This window comes from Carassius gibelio, chromosome B23 (genome assembly GCF_023724105.1).
Source record: "Carassius gibelio isolate Cgi1373 ecotype wild population from Czech Republic chromosome B23, carGib1.2-hapl.c, whole genome shotgun sequence".
NCBI classification, from domain to species: domain Eukaryota; kingdom Metazoa; phylum Chordata; class Actinopteri; order Cypriniformes; family Cyprinidae; genus Carassius; species Carassius gibelio.
In genome coordinates, this window is record NC_068418.1 from 8,101,648 (window position 1) to 8,123,112 (window position 21,465).

The 21,465-nt window shown below is 39.1% G+C and overlaps 1 protein-coding gene across 4 annotated transcripts in view; it reads right to left on the reverse strand.

Moving 5' to 3' along the window:
• Positions 1 to 21,465, reverse strand: part of LOC128011531 (UHRF1-binding protein 1) — a 33,819-nt gene that overhangs the window by 4,669 nt on the left and 7,685 nt on the right. Inside the window, exons 2-17 of one of the 4 annotated variants that reach the window (XM_052594026.1) lie at positions 16,436 to 16,598; positions 16,306 to 16,344; positions 14,785 to 14,876; positions 14,402 to 14,591; positions 12,841 to 12,981; positions 12,296 to 12,466; positions 11,821 to 12,001; positions 11,355 to 11,441; positions 10,600 to 10,770; positions 10,230 to 10,375; positions 9,574 to 9,715; positions 9,192 to 9,385; positions 7,243 to 8,531; positions 2,370 to 2,554; positions 2,173 to 2,261; positions 312 to 468 (exon numbers count right to left, since the gene is read on the reverse strand). In XM_052594026.1, coding sequence (XP_052449986.1) covers positions 312 to 468; positions 2,173 to 2,261; positions 2,370 to 2,554; positions 7,243 to 8,531; positions 9,192 to 9,385; positions 9,574 to 9,715; positions 10,230 to 10,375; positions 10,600 to 10,770; positions 11,355 to 11,441; positions 11,821 to 12,001; positions 12,296 to 12,466; positions 12,841 to 12,981; positions 14,402 to 14,591; positions 14,785 to 14,876; positions 16,306 to 16,344; positions 16,436 to 16,598 — 3,437 coding nt within the window. Of the gene's footprint in view, positions 1 to 311; positions 469 to 2,172; positions 2,286 to 2,369; positions 2,555 to 7,242; positions 8,532 to 9,191; positions 9,386 to 9,573; positions 9,716 to 10,229; positions 10,376 to 10,599; positions 10,771 to 11,354; positions 11,442 to 11,820; positions 12,002 to 12,295; positions 12,467 to 12,840; positions 12,982 to 14,401; positions 14,592 to 14,696; positions 14,877 to 16,305; positions 16,345 to 16,435; positions 16,599 to 21,465 lie in introns of those variants that run through there. The other 3 variants (XM_052594024.1, XM_052594028.1, XM_052594027.1) reach the window with 3 other exon arrangements.

Consider the following 21,465-nt stretch of genomic DNA (forward strand, 5'->3'; position numbering starts at 1 on the left):
CTGGTAAAATAGCTATTTCTCACGTGATCAGGTTAGATGCACCAGGAGGCCACAGAAACTGAAATCTTCCTGGCATGCGTGTCTGTCAGCTTCTGAAAAGCTGAATCAGCACAAGTCCATTCAAATACAGAGGGCCAGATGTGGTGCTCACGGTGAAAGTGTCACCAATGGTATCTCGGGAATGTTTGGTCATAAGATATGTGGTCAAAGATGTCCAAATAATAATAAATAATAATACCAATTAGGCCTTGAAGTGTAAAGATTGTAAATGGCATCATATTTGGCGTTCACATTAACGGACACATGCTAACCCTGTGTCAGAGCCAGTCCTCCCAGCAGGTCTGTGACTTTATGGTTGCCGTGTTGTTTAGGCACAAGCTCTTCGGCTTCCAGCGCCACCACGATATCTTCACCACGCATCTCTGTCAGGCACGCCATTCGACTCAGACACAGAACTAACACAGACACCTGAGGAAAAATAAATAAAAAATTCACACAACCAACTATGATCAATGTAAAACTGATTAGTAAAGTACCTGTCTACAGTTTAGTTTTTTTGGTCACTGGCATCAAATCTGGCACTATTGTACTCTTTGAATACGTATGAATATGTACAAATTTGACAAACACAGACCGACAGCTCCTGGTTACACTGGAAAATGCTAAATAAATATGTAAATAGTTTGCATTAATCCAGTTCTTATAACTTCTGAAATAATTATTTGTGGTTTGTTAATTTAGGAAACTGAGGAGTTTATATGTACAAAGGACATATATCAGAACAGTAAATAAGATATAACAGCATAAAAAAAACTAAATATATATATATATATATATTAGTTGTGGGCCGTTATCGGCGTTAATGTGCTGCGTTAACGTGAGACTCTTATCGGACGATAAAAAAATTATCGCCGTTAATCTATTCTCAAAGTTGGGTTGAGAGCTGGGTCTAGGCGAGCTATGATGACTTTCACCTTGATATTTCATATAACCGACTGGCTGAGGACAGCCTAAAAAGATGCTCAGGACAGTTGACGTGCCACTGCTGCGCATAGTCACGAAAGCTTATCTTTTTCACATTTTTTTATGCCTTACCGCTTGTCGATTTAAACATTAAAGCATCCAGACACAAGAGAGGAAAAGCTGAACGGAGTAGCTGGTCACTGGTGTTCGGTGCGCACGAGAGAGAGAGAGAGAGAGAGAGAGAGAGAGAGCTGCGTATCACGGACAGCGACACTGAACCGAGAAATTATGCTCAAAAAAACTGTCAGTTATTTCTTAAGTGAAAGTAAACAGTTGAGGAAAATATGGGATATTGGATGCGTTCATCATCTCTTAAAGTGACCACGCCTAATTTAGCTGCTGGCTGCTGTAATGTTAATCCAAGAAAATGAAAGAAAATCACTCACTGCTCTTGACTGAATTAATTTGTAGTTTTAACAGTCAAACCAAAAATTATTCAGACACCAGATATAATTTTGTATATATATAGCAAAACTTTTTACATTGAAGACTATCCAGTGCTATTTTACATTGAATTATTTGGTTTCTGTACCTTGACACCTGCAAACTTAAAAAAAACTTAAACATTGGTGTGAAACAGGCGTAAGGTTGTTTCTACCTTGTGCAATGTGGAATTAGTTTACAGCTTTTTCAAACACTTTGTGATGCATTTTGGAAACAGGAGATGAGCCTCTTTTCTAATGCACCACCTATCTTGATAAACCCCTTCTCAAAGACTTACTGTTTGTCAATTTTATTTGGGTAACACATATATTCTGAATGCTTTCGGCAGAATTCGAATGAGCCATTTTAATCTAGATTAATTTCAAGATCACAGTGAGATTAATCTAAATTAAAAAAATGTATCTATGCCCACCACTAATATATATATATATATATATATATATATATATATATATATATATATATATATATATATATATATATATATATATTATATACTAGTATATATATATATATATATATATATATATATATATATATATATATATATCTCGAATAATAGTCAGTAAAGTATTTTTCAGAGATTTGTATGATGAGCACTTCATTTCCAACAGTGTCAGGATGCATTTTCTGATGATCTTCCATGCAGAGGACAAGCGGCAGTTGTTTAGCCATCTAGATGTGCTACAGATAGATAACACTCACCATATCTTGAGCAATGTCTTCAGTGCTATGGGACAGAGAGCTGCTGAGGTCTGTTCCTGGAGCTGGACTCACACAGCTGCCGGAGACACCTGCACCATTGGGACGCAAAGACTCTGAATCACAACAACACAAATACACATGACTTAGACACTGACAGCTATAGTTATAGCTTTAAAATAAAAGTGCAAGTGCTGTACCAGAGTCCATGAGGATGACAAAGTTTTCACTGATGTCACTATCAATGGACAAGCCATCGTCCGACAGACTACTTTCTAAAATGGCACTGTCACAGGAATTCTGGGAAGATGACTGTTTCATGGACTGAAGCCGCAGGTTCCCCATTATGGAGGGACTGGACTCTTCTGGCCGTGCACTTTGCTCCCTACAGAAGTCATATCAACACATGATACTTGAGTTGAATTACAAGTCAATAACCACACCGGCAGGAAGAGTTCAGCATAACTTGACAAACATTAAAGGGACAGTTCATTAATTTTACCATTAATTACTTATCCACATGCAATTACAAATCCCATAAAACTATGCATTTTGGAAACACAAAGAGGATATTTGTAATGAGACTTAAAAATACTCTACAGGTCATTTATTATATCATTATGAAAAAGCCTATTTTGAGTGGAAGTAGAAACACACCGTATTCATGCCTGTTTCTTTAAATGCAAATGAGATGCTGCACCCCGCCCCCTTTTCCGGAATAGATCTGCAAATTAACAGCTTATTCCTCAGATACTCTGCTAAAACATCCGTTTGGTTTTGATTATGTCTATCATACTGAAAATAAATGAACGATATTAGTTTCAACTTCTGATACAGTTTTCTGAGTGCTCACGTCTGACGCATGTGCACAGAAAGTGTCTGTCACAGCATGTGAGTATTAAACTAAGTTATCACTTATTGCACTTAAACTGTCAGATACACACAAGTTTGTTGAAACATAAATATGTTGCAAAAACAGTCTGGGAAGTCATCGCCTAGTGGTTAGAGAGTATGACTCCTAACCCTATTATACTGCCGCACCATAAATGGCTGCCCACTGCTCCGGGTGTGTGCTCACATTGTGTGTGTTCACTGCTCTGTGTGTGTGTACTTCAGATGGGTTAAATGCAGAGCACGAATTCTGAGTATGGGTCACCATACTTGGCTGCATGTTACATCACTTTTGTTATGAATGTGAAGTAGAGGTCGACTGATATTGGAATTGGATTTTGCCGATACTGATAGCTAGGTTGGACCAAACTGGCCGATACTGATTAATTAACTGATAGTTTTTAAAATGGATACTGAACAAAAACTAAAATAGTGCTTTATGAAAAAATAAAAAAATAAAATAGAAAAACAATAATGAACCATACTAGTAATTATAATAAAAGTAATAATAATAATAGTAAATTGACTAAAGTGACGTGACATTCAGCCAAGTATGGTGACCCATACTCAGAATTCGTGCTCTGCATTTAACCCATCTGAAGTGCACACACACACAGTGAACACACACACACACTGTGAGCACACACCCGGAGCAGTGGGCAGCCATTTATGCTGCGGCGCCCGGGGAGCAGTTGGGGGTTCAGTGCCTTGCTCAAGGGCACCTAAGTCGTGGTATTGATGGTGGAGAGAGAACTGTACATGCACTCCCCCCACCCACAATTCCTGCCGGCCCGGGACTCGAACTCACAACCCTTCGATTGGGAATCTGACTCTCTAACCATTAGGCCACGACTTACCCAAAATAGTAATAGTAATACTAATAGTAATTCGTAATAGTAGTAATAGTAAATGTTGAAATTATCACACTCTAATAGAGCCCTATGAAATCCATAATTTTTTTCCCAAAATTTAGTTACTTCTGTTTTCATTTTTATGGATACTTTGTTTTTTCCATTTTATTTTTTATCCACTCCTTTTTAATAGTTAAATTAAAGTTTATTAATCAAAAATCAAGTCTAATTAATCAAAAACACGAAACATACATTTTTACATCAATTTAATAAAAGTTGAACAAAAATTACGTTTATGGCCCTATTAAATGTTTTATTTTTTCTCACCATATTTTTTTATCGTTACCAAATTGTGTTTTAGCATGTCTAATTATTTGAATTAATGTAGTCAAAAGACCCGGTACATTGGTACCAAGTCGGTACTAAAAAAAAAATTAAAATGTTATCGTACCAGGTTTCTTTAAGTACCAGTGGTCCTCCATATGGACCAGTATCTTTAAATGTTGAGCTGCAAAAGTTGGTTGAAATATGAATTTTTACATAAAGGCATTGTGCTAGAAATATTACTATTATTTAGTAGAATATATGTGATACTGCTACTACTGTTGAAATAATGTATAAAACTTTTTAAAGAAATAAATCACACAATATTTCTTTCATGTTTTTATTTTAATAGCAAATCCCATTTATTTACCAAAAAATAAAATGTTTACATTTCATTAATTAAAAGACAAATTAAATTTGGGTGAAACTTGTTTACTGTTTTTCATAATTATATTACTTGTAGAAAAACTCTAAACACAATTGTAAATAAGTATAAAGAATGGCATTGGTTTTATTTTTAGTGATAAAAAGTTTTTTTTTTTTTTTTTTTTATTAGCATATTTTTGTGGTTTGCTTTGGTACTGAAATTAGTACCGAGAACCGTGGATTTTCACTGGTATTGGTACCGAATACTGAAATTTTGGTACAGTGATAACACAAATTTGAATGCATAAAACAACTTTATTTATTCCTTTTTTTTCTTCAAGAAGACTTTTGATTTTTCCCCCCAAAAAAATTCTGTGTTGTGTATTTAAATTTTTCTGGTTATCCAATCAAGGCATGAAACATTAACTTTTTTTTTTGAAGAAAAGAAAAAAAAAAAGTGTGTGATTTTTCCTTAAAAATTAATGTACGTTTAATTTTATGTACATGCTATGTACATTTTACTGAAAAATAGACTTCAAAACACGGGTTGCCGTGAATATCTTTACAGTTCTGTGTATGTGATATGACCATACAGTCTATGGATATGACGCTAGTTTTACTCAATTACTCAAATCAGATGCTCATGAAAGCTCTTTCAGAGCAGTTCTGGAGATGCTGTTCACATGTGTTTACATCCTCATTTAGTAAGACGGCAGACGCTGTAATGACCGCGATCGTCACGCACTTCAGTAATGTTATGTGTGTAAAAAATTAAACCTCGCGTCTGTGCCATTAATTAACAGTAATGCAGAACATGCAAGATTCATATTTAAATTAACTTTTGGGGCTTAATATTTAAAGATACTAGTCCATATCGCGATTTAATCTAAGTGTAAGGACATACTTTAGATTAATTCATCCAAAATTTGACATTCCACGTTAAACTGTGAATTCTGTTTTATGACTGGATTCAGCGATTCCATCCGTGTTTTCCTCGTCACGGAAATCATAGGGCCCTACAATTATACCAGCACAATGTTTAGTCTCAGACTTTAACTGCTTCTATTTTTGAACACTTAATGATCATCTAATCAAAATAAAAGAGCAGCACTGAGTCTAGGAGAACTCACCGGTATCACACACACACACTCTGGATGTGTCGCGTTTAACTCGAGCAGCACTCTTAAACAGTTCATTTATTCACCAAACGGACACAAGTTTACTTCAACAATGAACAATGAGGCATAGATAAGTTTGAAGAACACGGTTTAAAAAAAAACGGAGCAAACGGAAATGGCGATCTATATTATAGCTCTATAAATGAAGCATACAGACTTTATTAGAGAAAGACAACGTTTTGATGAAAATGCTCAATATACAATTCATTATGTACATTAACAACGATTTGGGCGAATATAATGTAATTTAACGGAAAACTACTGAATGAGAACGGCGCTCTGTGGCAGGGCAGGATATTCTGTCAGCTGCATTTAAATCCATGTCTGAAGTTTCTCCTCTGTTCAGCGTGCAGCAACACATGTCTAAGCAAACAACATATGCTGTCAGTGATTTCAGCCAATAGAGACTGCTCTCGCACTGTATAATATAAACAGACCCTTCTCAGCCGATCCAGCAACGGACTCAACCTGGAAAACTATCGACATGGATTTTTGCCGATAACCGATTGTTCCAGCAATCAAGTATTGGTGCCGATTAATCGGCAAAACCGATACATCGGTCGACCTCTAATGTGAAGGTAAACAGCTGGGAAAGAAACCACACATTTATATTATATCTGTGTGGCAGCGGCGATATACAGTAAATAAATTAATAAATCCACTGCTCTCTTATCTTCTCTGACGCTGGGACTCTAAATAGTGATCTGTGCTCATCAGTGCATTCAAAGATTCAAACTTTTGTCATGTCGTTAAAACTGGTACACTGTTGTTGTCTTGCAGATTAAGGAGTATTGATATTATAATAAGACCCCCTTCTATGTCACAGGGGGAGCAAAATCTGAACGACTTGTTTTTTTTTTACAAGCTTGCAGAGAAAGGCTTACCAAAAAAAAAAAAAATAATTACTGGGTTGTTAGATTCTATCTATTACAAAGTGTTCAAATATAAACGTAAACTTGGATTGAACCACTCAATTTATATGGATTACTTTTCAGATGTCTTTCCGAACTATTTGATGAATCACAATTGTGGTGTAATGGACTTTCAATAAAGGGACAGACATCTATAATGTACTGCAACTAATGGTTTCAAATACAGCCCAGTGTGTCTTCCTTAAACTAAATATAGGCTTTCACTAAAATTGCCATAAGTGGTATCAGCTCTTTTCAATTATGTACTGTGTGCACTGTTTGTGAGACATTCAGAAACAAAAAATACATTGTTTCGTGCTTAACCACAAATTAAATGTTTCTGATTAGGTGATCATTTGTAGGATGGAGTCAACAATGGCCAAGTGATGGAACAGTTTTTTTTGTAACTGAAAGAGTTCATCAGCAGTCCAAGGACATAAATGTGAACAGTAAAATTATGAGTTTCAGCCACTGTAAGATATACCAGATTTTCCAAATCAATGCAATCCTAAAAGCAAGACCAAAGCTAAGCAGATGGCTCAAAGCACGTACTTGTTTTGAGGAGTGAAGAGTTTCGTCATTCCAGATCCTCGGCTCAGCATGCTGAAGGCATCTTTCGTGATGGACAGCGCACCCTTGGTGAGATCCAGGGAGGCGTTGAGTGCGTCTTTGGTGACACCTTTGGTGGCATTCAGGGCACTGGACAGCTCTCCCTCCAAGCTGAAAGTGGAGCTATGATGGGACAGTAATGCAGGAGTCCCTGGAGAAAGCAGAGGAGAAGAGGAAGTAACGGCAGCCTGAGATTCATCATCCTGCCCCGTTGGTCCATCCATTCCTTCTTCAACAGCTTCATAAGCCTCCTCTACTGAACCCTCATGCTCAGCATCATCCTCTTGATCTTCATTCCTTCCTGTCCCACTGTCCTCCATTAGTCCTGGCTCGCCAGCATGGTGGGATGGCGACAAATCAGGGTCGGTCAAGCTAGGACTGTCTGTTTCCTCAGGAGAATGGGCTTCTTCTACTTGCTCGGATGTTGCAGGAGGAAGCAGTAGAGCAAGTTCTATCGCCTCCATTAGGATTGAGAGACAAACCAAAGGGGGATCCGATGTTTTATGTTCAGGTTGTCCCAAACCCTGGACATCCTTGGTCAAATCTCCAGCTAGTCGTGCAAGGTATTCCTTCATCCGCAAAAGAGCTACAAACTGGTAGTGGTTGAGCCACATTTTGACAGGAGTGATGGATTGGGCTAAGATATGAATAGAGGCCATGGGAGAGTTGACTAGATCTTCAGTTTGGTCAACTTTACTAGATATGACGTTATTAACACCCTGCTGTGGGTCAAAAAGTGGTTGTTTGCTAAAACCAGTTTGGGATTTTGAATCTGCAACTAGATTTGAACAGTGAGAGTCTTTTTTGAAGGCAGAAGGGCAGCACATCCATAAGGATATAGCAAAGGGCTCCACAAAGGGAAGAGCTTTCCCTCTTAGCCCTCGACGAGCCCCCTCAAATCCAAGAGTCACTCGGGACAGACTGACTGACCAGACGTCCTGGGAGCGAGAGGGGTGTTTGTGTGCTAATGACAGGGACTCGTTTTCTAGACAGTGTTGGAGGAACGCAGAAGGCAGGGGATGGAGGACGCTCTGATCGCGAGGGAAAGGTTGGCTTGCTGTGGGATGGAAGAAAGGGCGGACCGAGAAGCTGCTGTAGGTGCTGTTGAGGTCCGAATGGGAACCGTGAGGAGTGTGGCGTGTGTTGCTGAGGACGATCTGAGGAAGACTGACACTCAATGACTGAGGACGGTCTGGGTGATCCAGAAAAGAGGATTCCAGAGGAATGATGAGCTGAAGAGAAAGAAGTCTCAGTGAAAACACTTGCAAAATATTATCGAAAGAGCAAAGATGTCTGTTTTAGGAAGGAGGGTTTTTTCGAGGCTTTAAGTATAAATCATGTTCCTGAACGACTTTTTAAAGGGTCACTTAAAAATGGGAATGTCTATACCTCGCTTGAGGTGGTTTTTGACTTGTGCGGAAAAGGGTTAATACATATAATTGGAGATGAAAACATATTTACCGAGCAAATTCCTCCATGCGCATCAAAAAAAAAATCATGTGACTTTGTGCCATGGGAGATCTCGTTGCATCTGAACTGCTATGGTCATTCTTAAATGCCCAAGTAAAATCTGTCTTTACACAACTGTATTCCCAAACAGCAGCATCCACCTGCGAAAGTAATGACCCCATTTATTGTGTTCTGCACATGGCAGTTTATCAGGAGGTGGTGATTTTGTTCTCTTTGGCTCATGTGATGGAAACCTGTTGCTTATTTATAAATGTTTTATGTTATATACCATTTCTGCGTACAAATTCGCAACTTTGGATGGAAACCCGGCTTACCATAAAGAAAAGGAAAATTAGTTTGAAAAAGTAGCACCAGAAGCTTCCTAGGAGCATCTGTATTTTCCTTTTACGAAACATTTCTTTCAAAGCACATAGTTGGTTTACCTTCAGCTGTGTTGCATCCAGGCGGATATCGATGTGTTCGTCTGTCTTGCTGCTGTCCTGGAGGTGATAAAAGGCTTTGACCTGATCTAGCGTCCTGTGTAGACCCCGTGAGAACAGAGTCATCCACAAGACACTTGGGGCATCCAGACACAGCTGCAGACCATTGAGCTGGGCATAAAGATTAGAGGAGGGAACTGGAGAGAGAGGAGGGGCCAATGGGAGGAAAATAACAATTACAAGATTAGATTTAGATGAATTAAACTCTTTCCCACCAGGATAGATCAACCTTCACACTGCGGTCCAACAAAAATGTGAGTTTGTTCTGTTTCTTATGAATACAACCGTAGTGATCAATGAAGGTGTAAAATCATAGCTAACGCACCAGGAAGTCCAGGGTTATCAGGGTAGTAGTATTCAGTGAACTGAAGGTGAATTGCAGGAGTGTTGTTTGGGAGGTGTAATGATTTGCGGTTGCAGGAGAAGAAAGACTGTGTTCTCTTGCTGTGACGGCCTCCAGTGGACACCTACAACAACAGAAGGGTTTTAATAACACTATGCTTTATTTATTTATTGACTTTAGCTTCTCAAAAAAGGTGACCCAGTGTTCTGGGATTTAGTAACATTTAAATTATTTTAAAAAGCAGAAATCATAGCCATAGCCAAATCATAAAATAATGGTGGGGGTTTGGGTCTGAAAAAAAAAAAAGTTTTGTTTCTTATGCTCCATTTATTTGTTTACAATTATACAGTAACAGCAGATTTGTTTTTCTTTCTATTTGAATATATTGTAAAAATAAAGTTTATTCCTGTGATCTAAGCTGTATTTTCAGCATCATTACTCCAGTCTTCAGTGTCACATGCCGATATACTGCTAAAGAAACATGTATTATCGTCAATGTACACAATTTAACACATTAGTGCTACTTCATATTTTTGTCACACTTTTTTAATGGAGAGATGGACTTTTAATGCGCACAGTATTTAAGAATATAAAGTGTGTTTCAATGATTTTGATGTTTGTGTAGAGATGTCTCAGACCTGATGGATGTCCAGGTCGTCCACACGGATCACCATACAGCTGGAGCGAAGCCTCTTCAGCGGGGGTCCTGAGGACGGGACGGCTGCTGAAGTACGCCGTGAGGTCTGAGACCGCTCAGGACTGAGATTGGGCAGTGATTCTCCATCTGCGTGACATAAAATAAGGCCATTTCGACATTAAGAAATTGAACACAATAAAGCAATCTCTCAAGAGGAAACAAAACCATGTCAAGTTGTTACACTTTGAAGAAAGATTAAAATTAAACTTTTTTTGTTGTCGTTTCAAATGATGTGCAGTGATGTATCGTTCACAATAACACCAACATTTAGAGTTGGATTGGGGATGGATAAACATTCATAGAACGCTTACCCTTGATTCTTTTGGCCGGAGAGTCTTTAGCAGACATGTTTGGTTCTGGATGCGGTCCAGGGATGCCCAGATCTTCCACCCTCCTCTGAAACTCCTCCAGCAGTTTGGCGGCCCACTGAGCACGAGACTCCATCGCCCCGCAGTGACGCTCCCAGTGACGACAGCCATCACCTGTACAGCACAGCACATGTCACTAATCAACACACGTCTCTACACTACACATCTGGCTCTTACCCTACAGTCAACCATTCACACAATACACCGACTTTCAAACAGTTATAGCCTGAACATGAAAGCTAGGGGTCAGAAAAAATAGTTTTATTCAAGAAGGATGCATTATTTTAATCAAAGGTGACAGTAAATACAATTATAATGTTACAAAAGACTTTTCAAACAAATGCTGTTCTTTTAACTTTCTTTAAAAACACTTACCCTTACACACGTCTAAAAACCAAATCAGCATTTCAGAATGGTTTCTGAAGGATCGTGTTACACTGAAAACTGAAGTAATGATGCTGAAAATTCAGCATTTGATCACACGAATAAATAACGTTTTTAAATATATCCAAATACAAAACAGTGATTTTAGATTGTAATAATATTTTACAATTTTACTGTAATATGATCAAATAAATGCCGCCTTGGCCATCATAAGAGACTTCTTTTAAAATCGTATGAATGGTAGTGTGAATTTTGAATGGTGATTGGACTGAAGCACATCTGTATGTATGAACTGAAGCTCGTAATGGAGTCACCTGGCCTGTGTAACGGGTAATAGTCACAGCCCAGCTTCCGGAAGGTCAGCTGCATCGCACCCTGTGTGCCTGGAGGTGGAGCTTCATCTGTGTGTGGAGCAGTAATCACATCACATCGTCAGGGTCAAATATCTGACTGGTGACAACATACGTTAGTCAAGCTCAATCATATACTCAAACCTGCGCGAGTTTCTGTCTTCCAACGAACACTAAAGACAATATTTATTTGAATGTCCAAACTGCTTTTTCATTCAAAGTAAGCCAAAAGTGGTTTAAATTCATCCAATTTCTGGCATTAACATCCCCACTTGAATTTCATTGTTTGGAAAAGAGCAGCTTGAACATTTTGTTAAACGGCTCCCTTTGTTTTCCAGAGAAGAAGAAAAAAGGCTGTGTTTGGAATGGCATAAGGGGGAGTAAATGGGCGTTTTAATTTCCGGTGACCCATTAGATCAGAATTCAGTACCAGAATCTGAGGAGCTGTCGTTGCAGATATGCAGGTCGAGTCGGGAGATGAACGTGTGGTAGGATGATTCCTTGACATCGTGGAGGTCAAAATACTGGGCCAGTGTGCTGGGGGTCCCGACCGCTTCGGGTGGAGGAGGTTCGGTCCACAGAGAGTGGGTCCCAGGAGAGGGAGGAGCAGTCTGGTGCACAAATACAAGAAGACATGAATAAACTCTCAAGCACTGAGTCATTCACAGGGAGCGGCTGGGATTTCATATATTATAGACGCCTTTACACTACATTTACTCTGCTGAGCTGTTTTGTAATGACGATTGTGTTAAAAAGCCACATGGAAACCAGCAAAACCTGATTGATGAAGCCTGAGCCAGCTGAAGCATAAGACAAGGGTTTTGTTTTTGATCTTAACACACAAGTGGCAGTAAGAAGAGGATCTATCTTCATAAGAGACTGATTTAAAGGGCAGAGAGTGGCACCTGTAGTGTCTCAGCAGCCATGCTCTTCCTCTGCTGGCCGGACTTCTCCATGGCTTCGCTCAGAGACTTGGCGTAGTGGATGATGGCCTTGAGCTGAGAGTCCGTGAGCACCCACAGCAGATCATCCAGGATAAACAGCAGCTTAGAGGCCAACACATCGCAGTCCTTCACCTGAGAGGAGGAGACTCAACGTCAACACACAATCTTTTCAGAAAAATCTCACAATATCAGATTTTTTGTCTTTTTTCAATATCATACAGCCCTGATTCTGAAAACAGTGATTTGATCCAGTTCCAATAATCCAAACCAAGACATAATAAAATCTGCAGCAACAGATGATGCCCTATCAAACAATCTCATGTCAAAACTTCAACAGCAATGTTAAAATAAATGTAAAATGCAATACAATAGGGAATAAAATATACTTTTTTTAACAAAAAAATGGCGAGAATCTTCCAAGTAAGATGGAAAAACTATGCAAACTTTGCAACTAGTTCGATCATTTTCATGGGAATATCAAAAGTATGGGTATATCAAAACCATACCCTGCGCTTGAGCGCGATGCGTATGCGTCCCTGATTGGTAATGAGGCGCAGTGGGGTGCTGCCCAGGTCCTGCTCGTCTCTCTCGATGGCGTCCGCCTCTATACGCAGACTCTGCCAGTTGATCTCCTTGAATGTTAGGACCTGCAGGACACCAGAGACCGTATGAGGATCAGACATAACACACGCAATGAAACACATCAACACAGGCTCAGCTGTGAAACTGAGACCTGCCTTTTGCTTTTTGTTTTTAACCAATTACCAGTTGTCCATAAAAGGCCTTTTCCTGGTCAAGCAGATAAATAAACATAAAAATAAGGCTATTATAAAAACACTAAATTAAAAAAAAAAAAGCTTACCAACACACAAACCATTCACAATTGCTAAACTGAGCTATAATAAAAGGCTCTGAGTGATACTAAATGAAGAGGCGTTTGGGAGCCTATTCCCATCACTACTCGACTAGTAGTCCATCATTTGAAGCATGAGTCGACTAATCGCACTTTTATTAATAAACCACTTAAATCACTATAATGAGCCTTTAATTGGCTACATTGCCTAATAAAGAGCACAAATGCATAAAGTTTGCCACAGTGCACCGCAGAAGCTATGGTTATGAATGTGTCTGTGTAAAACAGTGAGGAGGCAGTATTAACATTTGAATGATTTGATAAACTCACACTTTCTTTGTTTTCAGTTTAAGAGGACTGTTATGGTGTCAAGAGTTTCTTGCTCAAGTTCACTGAGACAGAGACAGAATAAGTGCATTATGTTTGCTTTCATTATTTTACAAAAATGCCTTTTGTTGTTATTGTAAGTGCACACAAATAAACGTAGAGTCTTTACAGATTCCAAATTATTATGGGGCGACTGCTTCAAGCTTCTCCTTTGTTGTTAACAGGATTATAAATGAATCTCATTTCAAATCTGTTGAAATTAGTGACGCAGTATACCATTTGTTAATTGCAGTCGAAACACAATGTTATTTTTTATTATTTTTAACTCTTATACTTTAATATCATGTAGCCTAGTCAGTTTGACTGCATGCTGACTGCAGAAACACTCTGCTGCTTTGAACTCAGGACATTACTTAGGATAGGCTAGTTTAGAAGATCTGGCAACCCGAATATACTCTTCATTTATCAAAATGATTGTTTTCACTATCTAACTGGAAGAGCGGGGACTTTTCATGAGCATGTGCTTCTGTGAGTGAAGAAAAGCAAGTGAAAGAAGAACAAGAGGAGGAGAAGTGATCTGACAGCTGTTGATCTGCTCTTTGTCCCCTTTTGGATAATGAAACCCATGCTATTTTTCTCCATTATGATTCACTTGCTCTTTAAAATGAAGAAATGGACATTAAAGGTGCTTCACCCTGGGTTTCACCTCTGGGTGGTCCCTCGTAATGTCACTAAATAGACACAGTTTTGCACTTCCTCATGGTAAATGTGGCCAGTGTTGATAACCTCGGGTGCTTCTTCCAGCAGGGGTCATGGCCCACAGCATCTACACTGAAGCATAAACCTGCTTTTCCTGTTGTATATACTGGTGTATGTCTGTACTGTACCTCTCCTCTCTTAGGATGTGTGATGCGTGTGTAGCGCAGGTCGCTCTTCTGCCATTTGGGATTGAGACTGCAGCCCTGGAGCTGCCAGAGCTCGAAGGAGGCGTGAAACGCTCGGGCCTGAACTTTAATGGTGATGGAGTTGATGATCACCGACATCCCCTCCACGACCTTCTCAGCAAAGCCATACTCACTGCAGAGACCAGAAACAGACACAGACACGCATCACACCGACTGGATCGGACCTTCAACCCAGTGCTGCTATCGGAAAACATTCTGAACATTACTCCAACTAAACCTGAAATGGAGAGGAGGTTTACCACTCTCTGTGTGCATCTGTAAAAACACTGTGGATCTGGTTTAGGGTGACAGCAGATCATTCTGACCTTTGACCTGCAGTAATGGCAATCGGAGAGGGGCCGTTTGGGGCCCGGGGTTCCTCACAGGTCCTCATTTCAACTTCTACTTTATCCAGGAACTGCAGAAGGAGAGGAAACAGAGTTCAGGCACAGTTCAGTAGGTCCGGACTTCTGATGCTGTCAGATCCTCATTTTATGATGAACTACTCAAGCCATGAATTATCTAACGAATATGGAAATATTGAATCTCCCAGCAACATTATGCATATAAAACAGTCATTACTTAATAGTTTTAAACTAAAAACTATCGTATCTGATACATAATTTCCCATCTCAAAGATCAGAATGTTATCATGGTATTGCTACACTACCTATGTTTTATTAGAAATGATTTTTCAATGAAGATATCTGAAACTGTGCATGATCTACAGAAGAACCACTGACATGCAGAAACTATATTTTTTAAGCAATCAAGAGAATGTGTATTTGCAAACATCTTCATAAGAAATGCATAAGAGCATATAATGTGGGAGTAACCAGTATGAATGAATGAATAAATACACATTTTACAACAAAACAACATCACTCCTGAATGTTCAAACTAAATCAATTCGATTTAGTTGCTTTAACATGAAAAAGTAGATCAGTTTTCTGTGTTCATCAATAGGCATGCATATTCATGTTTATCTACAAAATATAGATCCAAAAAGTCCAAGGGGGGGGAGGGGGTGGGGCTAAATATATTTGACAAAAAATCTACTGTAACTCATGTAAAGTAACATCTGTATCAGATCATGTTTAAGCCTCAAATAACACCCAAAGTGGACCTGAACACAAAAAGTGAAAGTTTTTTTTTTTTAATAATTACATTTAATGGATCGATGGCATTTGCATAACGTGGTTCCCCTTATAAAAACAGCACTTTCCTTTTTTTTTTTTTTTTACTTTTTATCTATCTCATCCAGTTCAAAATGAACCCGAATGCATTATGAGGGTTAAAAAGACCCAGAATCATTCAACCTTATTGTCTGCATTGGTTTACTACAGTACTTCATTCATTTTCCTATATTTTTATATGTGCATATATTTTTGCTTCATAACAACTGTTATGATTTAGCTTGTTATGTTTCAGTTCTAAAACTTCTGTAATGTCTGTAGAGAAATGAACTGGGGCAGTCGTGGCCTGATGGATAGAGATTCAGACTTGTAACCAGAAGGTTGTGGGTTCAAGTCTGAGGTCCGGCAGAGAGTGTGTGTGTGTGTGTTCACTTCTGTGTGTTCAGTACTGTGTGTATGCACTTGTATGGGTTAAATGCAGAGTACAAATTCTGAGTAAGGGCCACCACACTTGTTCACATGTCACTTCTCTTCCACTTTAAGCTGTAGACCAGGACACTGAAATAAAAGCCTGCAGTCACTATCAGAAACGGTAGAAACTGAGAGAGAAGCACTAGGGAACTTCTGCAGAAGTGAACAGGGACAGGAGATCAAGTGATAATGAGTGGGGGGACAGAGTGTGACAGATGACGCAAGAGGGGAGATTCTTACCAAACTTATGGGACTGGTCTTCAGCTTTGTCCATTGTATCTGACAGAGAAAAATGACAATGAAATTTGTTTAAATATCTTCACGCTCTTTAGCATATTGAAGGTAATGGCTCCAGGCGCTCTCCATCTACCCGTATAGCAGCCTTGTTGCAGTAGACGCGGGTGACGGCCAGCCAGGTGGGCAGATCCAGCATGTTCTGCAGGACCTCCTCGTCCAGCTCCAGGTTGGACAGCTGCCCCTCTCCCTTCAGCGTGCTCAGGTTGATCTTATCCGGGGAGAGGTTCTTGGTGAACCTACACAAGACAAGAGCAAACACTGACGGCTTAGATGGATCCATGAGGTACAGGTCTTTCCGTTCGGTTCACATGTGGACAAAACTCAACGACCAATAAGCTACAAGCCTCTCTTGTAAGCATTCCCTTCTCAGTAATTTTTGACGCTGCTATATTTGAGTTAATTAGGTCCGAGCTGAAGCCACCATCACAAAGACAGTGATTGACTAACAGCGGGTAATAAGATTACAGCAGGCCCGCAGGGAGACTACTTTAAACCCCTGCCCTCAAAACCTGCAGGGATCACAGGCACAAGCACACAGAGCACATCTAATATTCACTGTACAGCCTTTACACTTCATAAGATAAAACCAGCACCTTCACTATAAATGTAGAGCTCAGAGCTGCTTCTAACGGCTGAAGGGTTTCATGCATCTGAAGGGGAAATCTCCTTCTGTTCAGAGACTTCAGATCAACCCTGCCTTCAGAAGACACTGTCAGACTTTAGTCACGTCTCAATATGCTGCACTACATGACTGTAATAGCATAGATAACAGTCAGATTATTACACACAGAGAGAGACTGAAAAACGTGCTACGGAGAATTGCTGGCACTGGCAGAAACTAGAGCAGCGTGAACATACTTCAAGACTTCGCCTTTTGTGTTCCTCTGAAGAAAGAAAGACACATTTCATAACTAATGCCAAATTTACACTGCAAAAGTGGCACGGAAGCACTTCTATGATATCTAGATGCCGTTACACAGACTGTTTAATGCTGCTCAGAGCTGGCATGAATGCATTTACTCATACAAACACAACTGTATTCTCTGATACTAGACTTCATTTAGTCTGGCTTATAAACATTACATTTTTACATCGAATTTTGAGAGACACAGAATAGACTCAACACGGCTGCGAAAAGATGCCTTAAAGATAAAACCATAATTAAAACAGGAATAAAGTCCATTTTAATTAACATATATATATATATAAAACCCTTAAATGTTGGCCTAAAATACTAAAATACAATAATAAAAAATAACTATACAGACATGCATAAAAATAAAACGCATCGAATTTACTAAACTTTTACATTGAAATGAAAAATACAAATATTTGTTATTATTATTTAATATTTACTATTATTATTTTAATATGAATTAATATAATTCAAAATATTAATAAAAATCTGAATGATACTAAATAAGATGATATGAAATGCAAGAGTGGAAGAGGCTGTAGAAGACGCTGAAAGGCTTTCTTCTCACAGTGTCTTGAGAACAGAGGACTATGAGACAAACATGAGTGAAACTCTCTCTGTCTCCTGAGTTTATCTCACGCCTCTACTCTTCTGAGAGGGTTAGACACTTCAGAGTACAGCAAAACAAAAGGATTTCTTCATCATATACATCCATATGTATACAAGCACGCTCATCATTTATCGCTCATCATGCTTGATATATCCCTATAAATAAAGATATTTTTCAGGAAACCTAATGCAACTAAAATGCAATTAAAATAGGGATAATCTAATAACAAAAGGCATGTTCGACATACTGACTTTCACTAGTAGGCTAGTGACAATGCCCCTGAATTTTCGAGATACCCCTACCGGAGGTAGAACTAAACCCAACAATGTTTTTCTTCATCTCTAAGGTCTCCCATATATGAAATGGATTCTTGGCTAAAAATATTTTACTGCTAAGATTGTTAAATTAACACATATTGTTATACACCACAAAACCAATAAAGGACTAAAATATAGCCTGTCCGTATGGGAGTTAAGGCATATAAACTAATGCAGATCAATCACACAAGCTCTGAGAGCTTTGAAACTTGACATGTTTGTAGTCAGGAAGTTGATTTAACTACTAGAAAAGACTGGATGTGAATATCTTGATGTATGGAATAAATAGAGACATGTAAACACATATCTAAAATAAGCGGACATGCACAAATTTAATATCTATGCAGAATGTTTTCATTTACTTTGTGCTTGCTTTGCCTGGCATTATCATAGAAACACATATGATGGCTTGTTGGAAAGGTGGGGTTGTGCTGAATCCAGCAATACCAAATATGTAAATATATAATAAAAGACAAGTGTTCTGTCACTCAATGTATGAGGTGTCCAAAATGAATGAAAATGGAACACTGACATAATTGAGTCCAAACCCATTCATTATCAGTGGTGAGAAGAATGTTGAGAAATTCAAATATAAAAAAAAATATTTAATATGGCACCTTGTACTATATGGAAACAAAGATTGAAATCGAAAGATAACACCTTACCATAGCACAAACAGGAGAGCAGGAGTTTTAACTTAATGAACTTTTTAATAAAACTATATAACTTAACTTCACACAATACAACTTAAATTACTGTCTTAAATAAAACAAATGGCAATCTAACTAAAGAAACAAACACTCTTCGAGGAAATGAGCCCTGTCTTCTCAGGCTGTTTAGTTTATTTTCTAGCAGCAACCATTTGGAATATCAACTGCTTTTGGGAACCGTTGGAGAAGGGTCTGGCTGCAGACTTGCACTTGCACTCTCAGACACTGCTTCTGCTAGCGACGTCACTTGCAGTCTTTATTTTTTATTTTGTTCTATTTATTGATAACTTTTTGTTTGAATTTCCCAACATTTTATAACAGTTGCCATGTGGCAAAGACAAGAAAAAAGAAACTAAATTACAATGTCAATTGCAATCGCTACTTGCACTCTCCACTACCTGTGACGTCACTTGCAATCAACACAAATCGTGCGTGTTGCCAGTGGAGACAAGACGCTGTGGTTGTGATTAAACGATTAAAACTAATTTAGTACTATAACGTACAGGGTCCTGCAAGAAAAAGACAAGCACAGACCTTTGCCACAGAACAGCAGAATATGAACGCAATGCACAAAGTCTTTCGTTAAGCGTTTTCCTCCTGTAGAAAAAAACTAACACTTAATGTGGCATAATGTATTCAGACACATTAAGTTCAATTAAAAGATCAAGTTCGATATATAGTTATTATTCAATGTACTGCAAGTCAAGCAGATGGCTATGAACACAATGTGCAAACTTTGTCCTCCCATACAACATAACGCTTAATGTGGCCTAATAACAGACTAAGATGATAAAGACAATTTAGTAGGCCTAGGCTATATGTCTTGTTGTTGACTCTAAGTATATACAGACCAGCAAATATGAACGGGCATTATGCATTAAGTGATTTTAAAAGGATCAGCTCCGTACAGGCAAGCAGACGAGTACAGAACGCAGTGCGTTAAATTGTACATTAAACGTTTTCCTCCTATAGAAAATCATTATAAATAAAACATATAATGTAGGTTAATGGACAAAGACAGTGATATAAACAAGTTGTAGACAGTTTATTCTATATGGAAAAATGCTTAATGTGAAACTTTGCGTGTTGCGTTTATTCTGGGCTCACCTGCTTGCCTGTACATATTAGTTGTGTATTTTAATAAAGTTGAGAAGCATGAGTTTGGCCTTTCTCATCTATGTCCATTATGCCACATTTTGCGGTATGTGAGGAAAATACTATATACATATTCCTTATATTAGTAATAAAAAAAAATAAAAAATAAAGACTGCAAGTGATGTCACTAGCGGAAGTGCAAATGTCTGAGTGTGCAAGTCTGAGAGTGCAAGTACAAGCCTGCAGCCAGACCCTCTTGGAACATTTTGGGGTCAACCCCCCCATGATGTTACAACTGCAACACACCACTCATCCACATTGTCATCAGTGACAAAGTGGGTCATATTTGGACAGTCTGGGAAAGGGAAAGAGCAAAACCCTGTGCAGGTCAAGCCCACAGAAAGACACTGGCATTTGGTGGCATCGGTGCAGTTTCCGTCTGTACAGTAGAGATGGGTGAGGTCTCTAACTCCTTTAGGTGCTGGTGCCTTCTGGAACATCACAGATTAAATGCAGCCACCTTCTCTGAGCCTCCATCCTCTACCAACTGGGTTCCAGAGAAGAGTTTTGGCCAGGTGGCTGTGATGCCACACTGCTGTTTGGTACACCGCTCTCAGCACATGTTGCTGGAAGCCATCTTCTGTTGGGGGTAGATTTGCTGCTGACACCTCAGCTCATCCAGGTTGGTGCTAGGATGCCCATCTTGGTGCCTCTTCTTTGTCTTTCAAGATCTTTGATTGAGTGTTGGTGGTCATATCTATCAAAAACTATAACGACACAGCTGTTACCTTCCTTTCCCATTAAAGTTGCGATCTTTTTCCAGACACACTCACCCAGGTCATTGTATGTTTGAAAGGCTGAATCATTGAGCATTTGAAGAAGATCCATGCCATCAATGATATATGCTGATGGTTCTTTTACACTTGGCAGCTGCTGTTGTCTTCTTTATGCCTCCATCATCAAAAAACAAAGAGGGTGGGACAAAATCATGTTTAATCTGAGATACGAGATTTTTATGACTTGGGAGCGGGGAGATACGAGGTTATGCACTCATTGATAAGAATGATACAGACACAGACGTCGCTGCTGCCAGCAGAGTTCATCAAAGTCTGCGGTCGTGTCGAGCCTTTTGACAAGAGATAAGGCTTTAAGGGGTAACTAAACCCCTGGTCAGAGCCTGACTCCACCCACTGGCAATATTTGAAAAATGCTGAAAAGTGGGCAGAGCACAGCGGAGATAACCAAGGGGACAAACCAAGGGCAGGGCTGAGCCGGTGGGGCGTGAACCTGAGACCCTCAGTGACAGATTAATTGACAGCTGCTGTTAGAGTCGCTAAAATGGAGAGTGACTCTAGTGACGCAAGTAGTTTTGCAACAGAGCGTTCATTTGAAGTAGAGGACTTTTCTCCCCCACCTTCACCTTTAGTGGAGGATGTCGAGGTGTCTGAGGACACA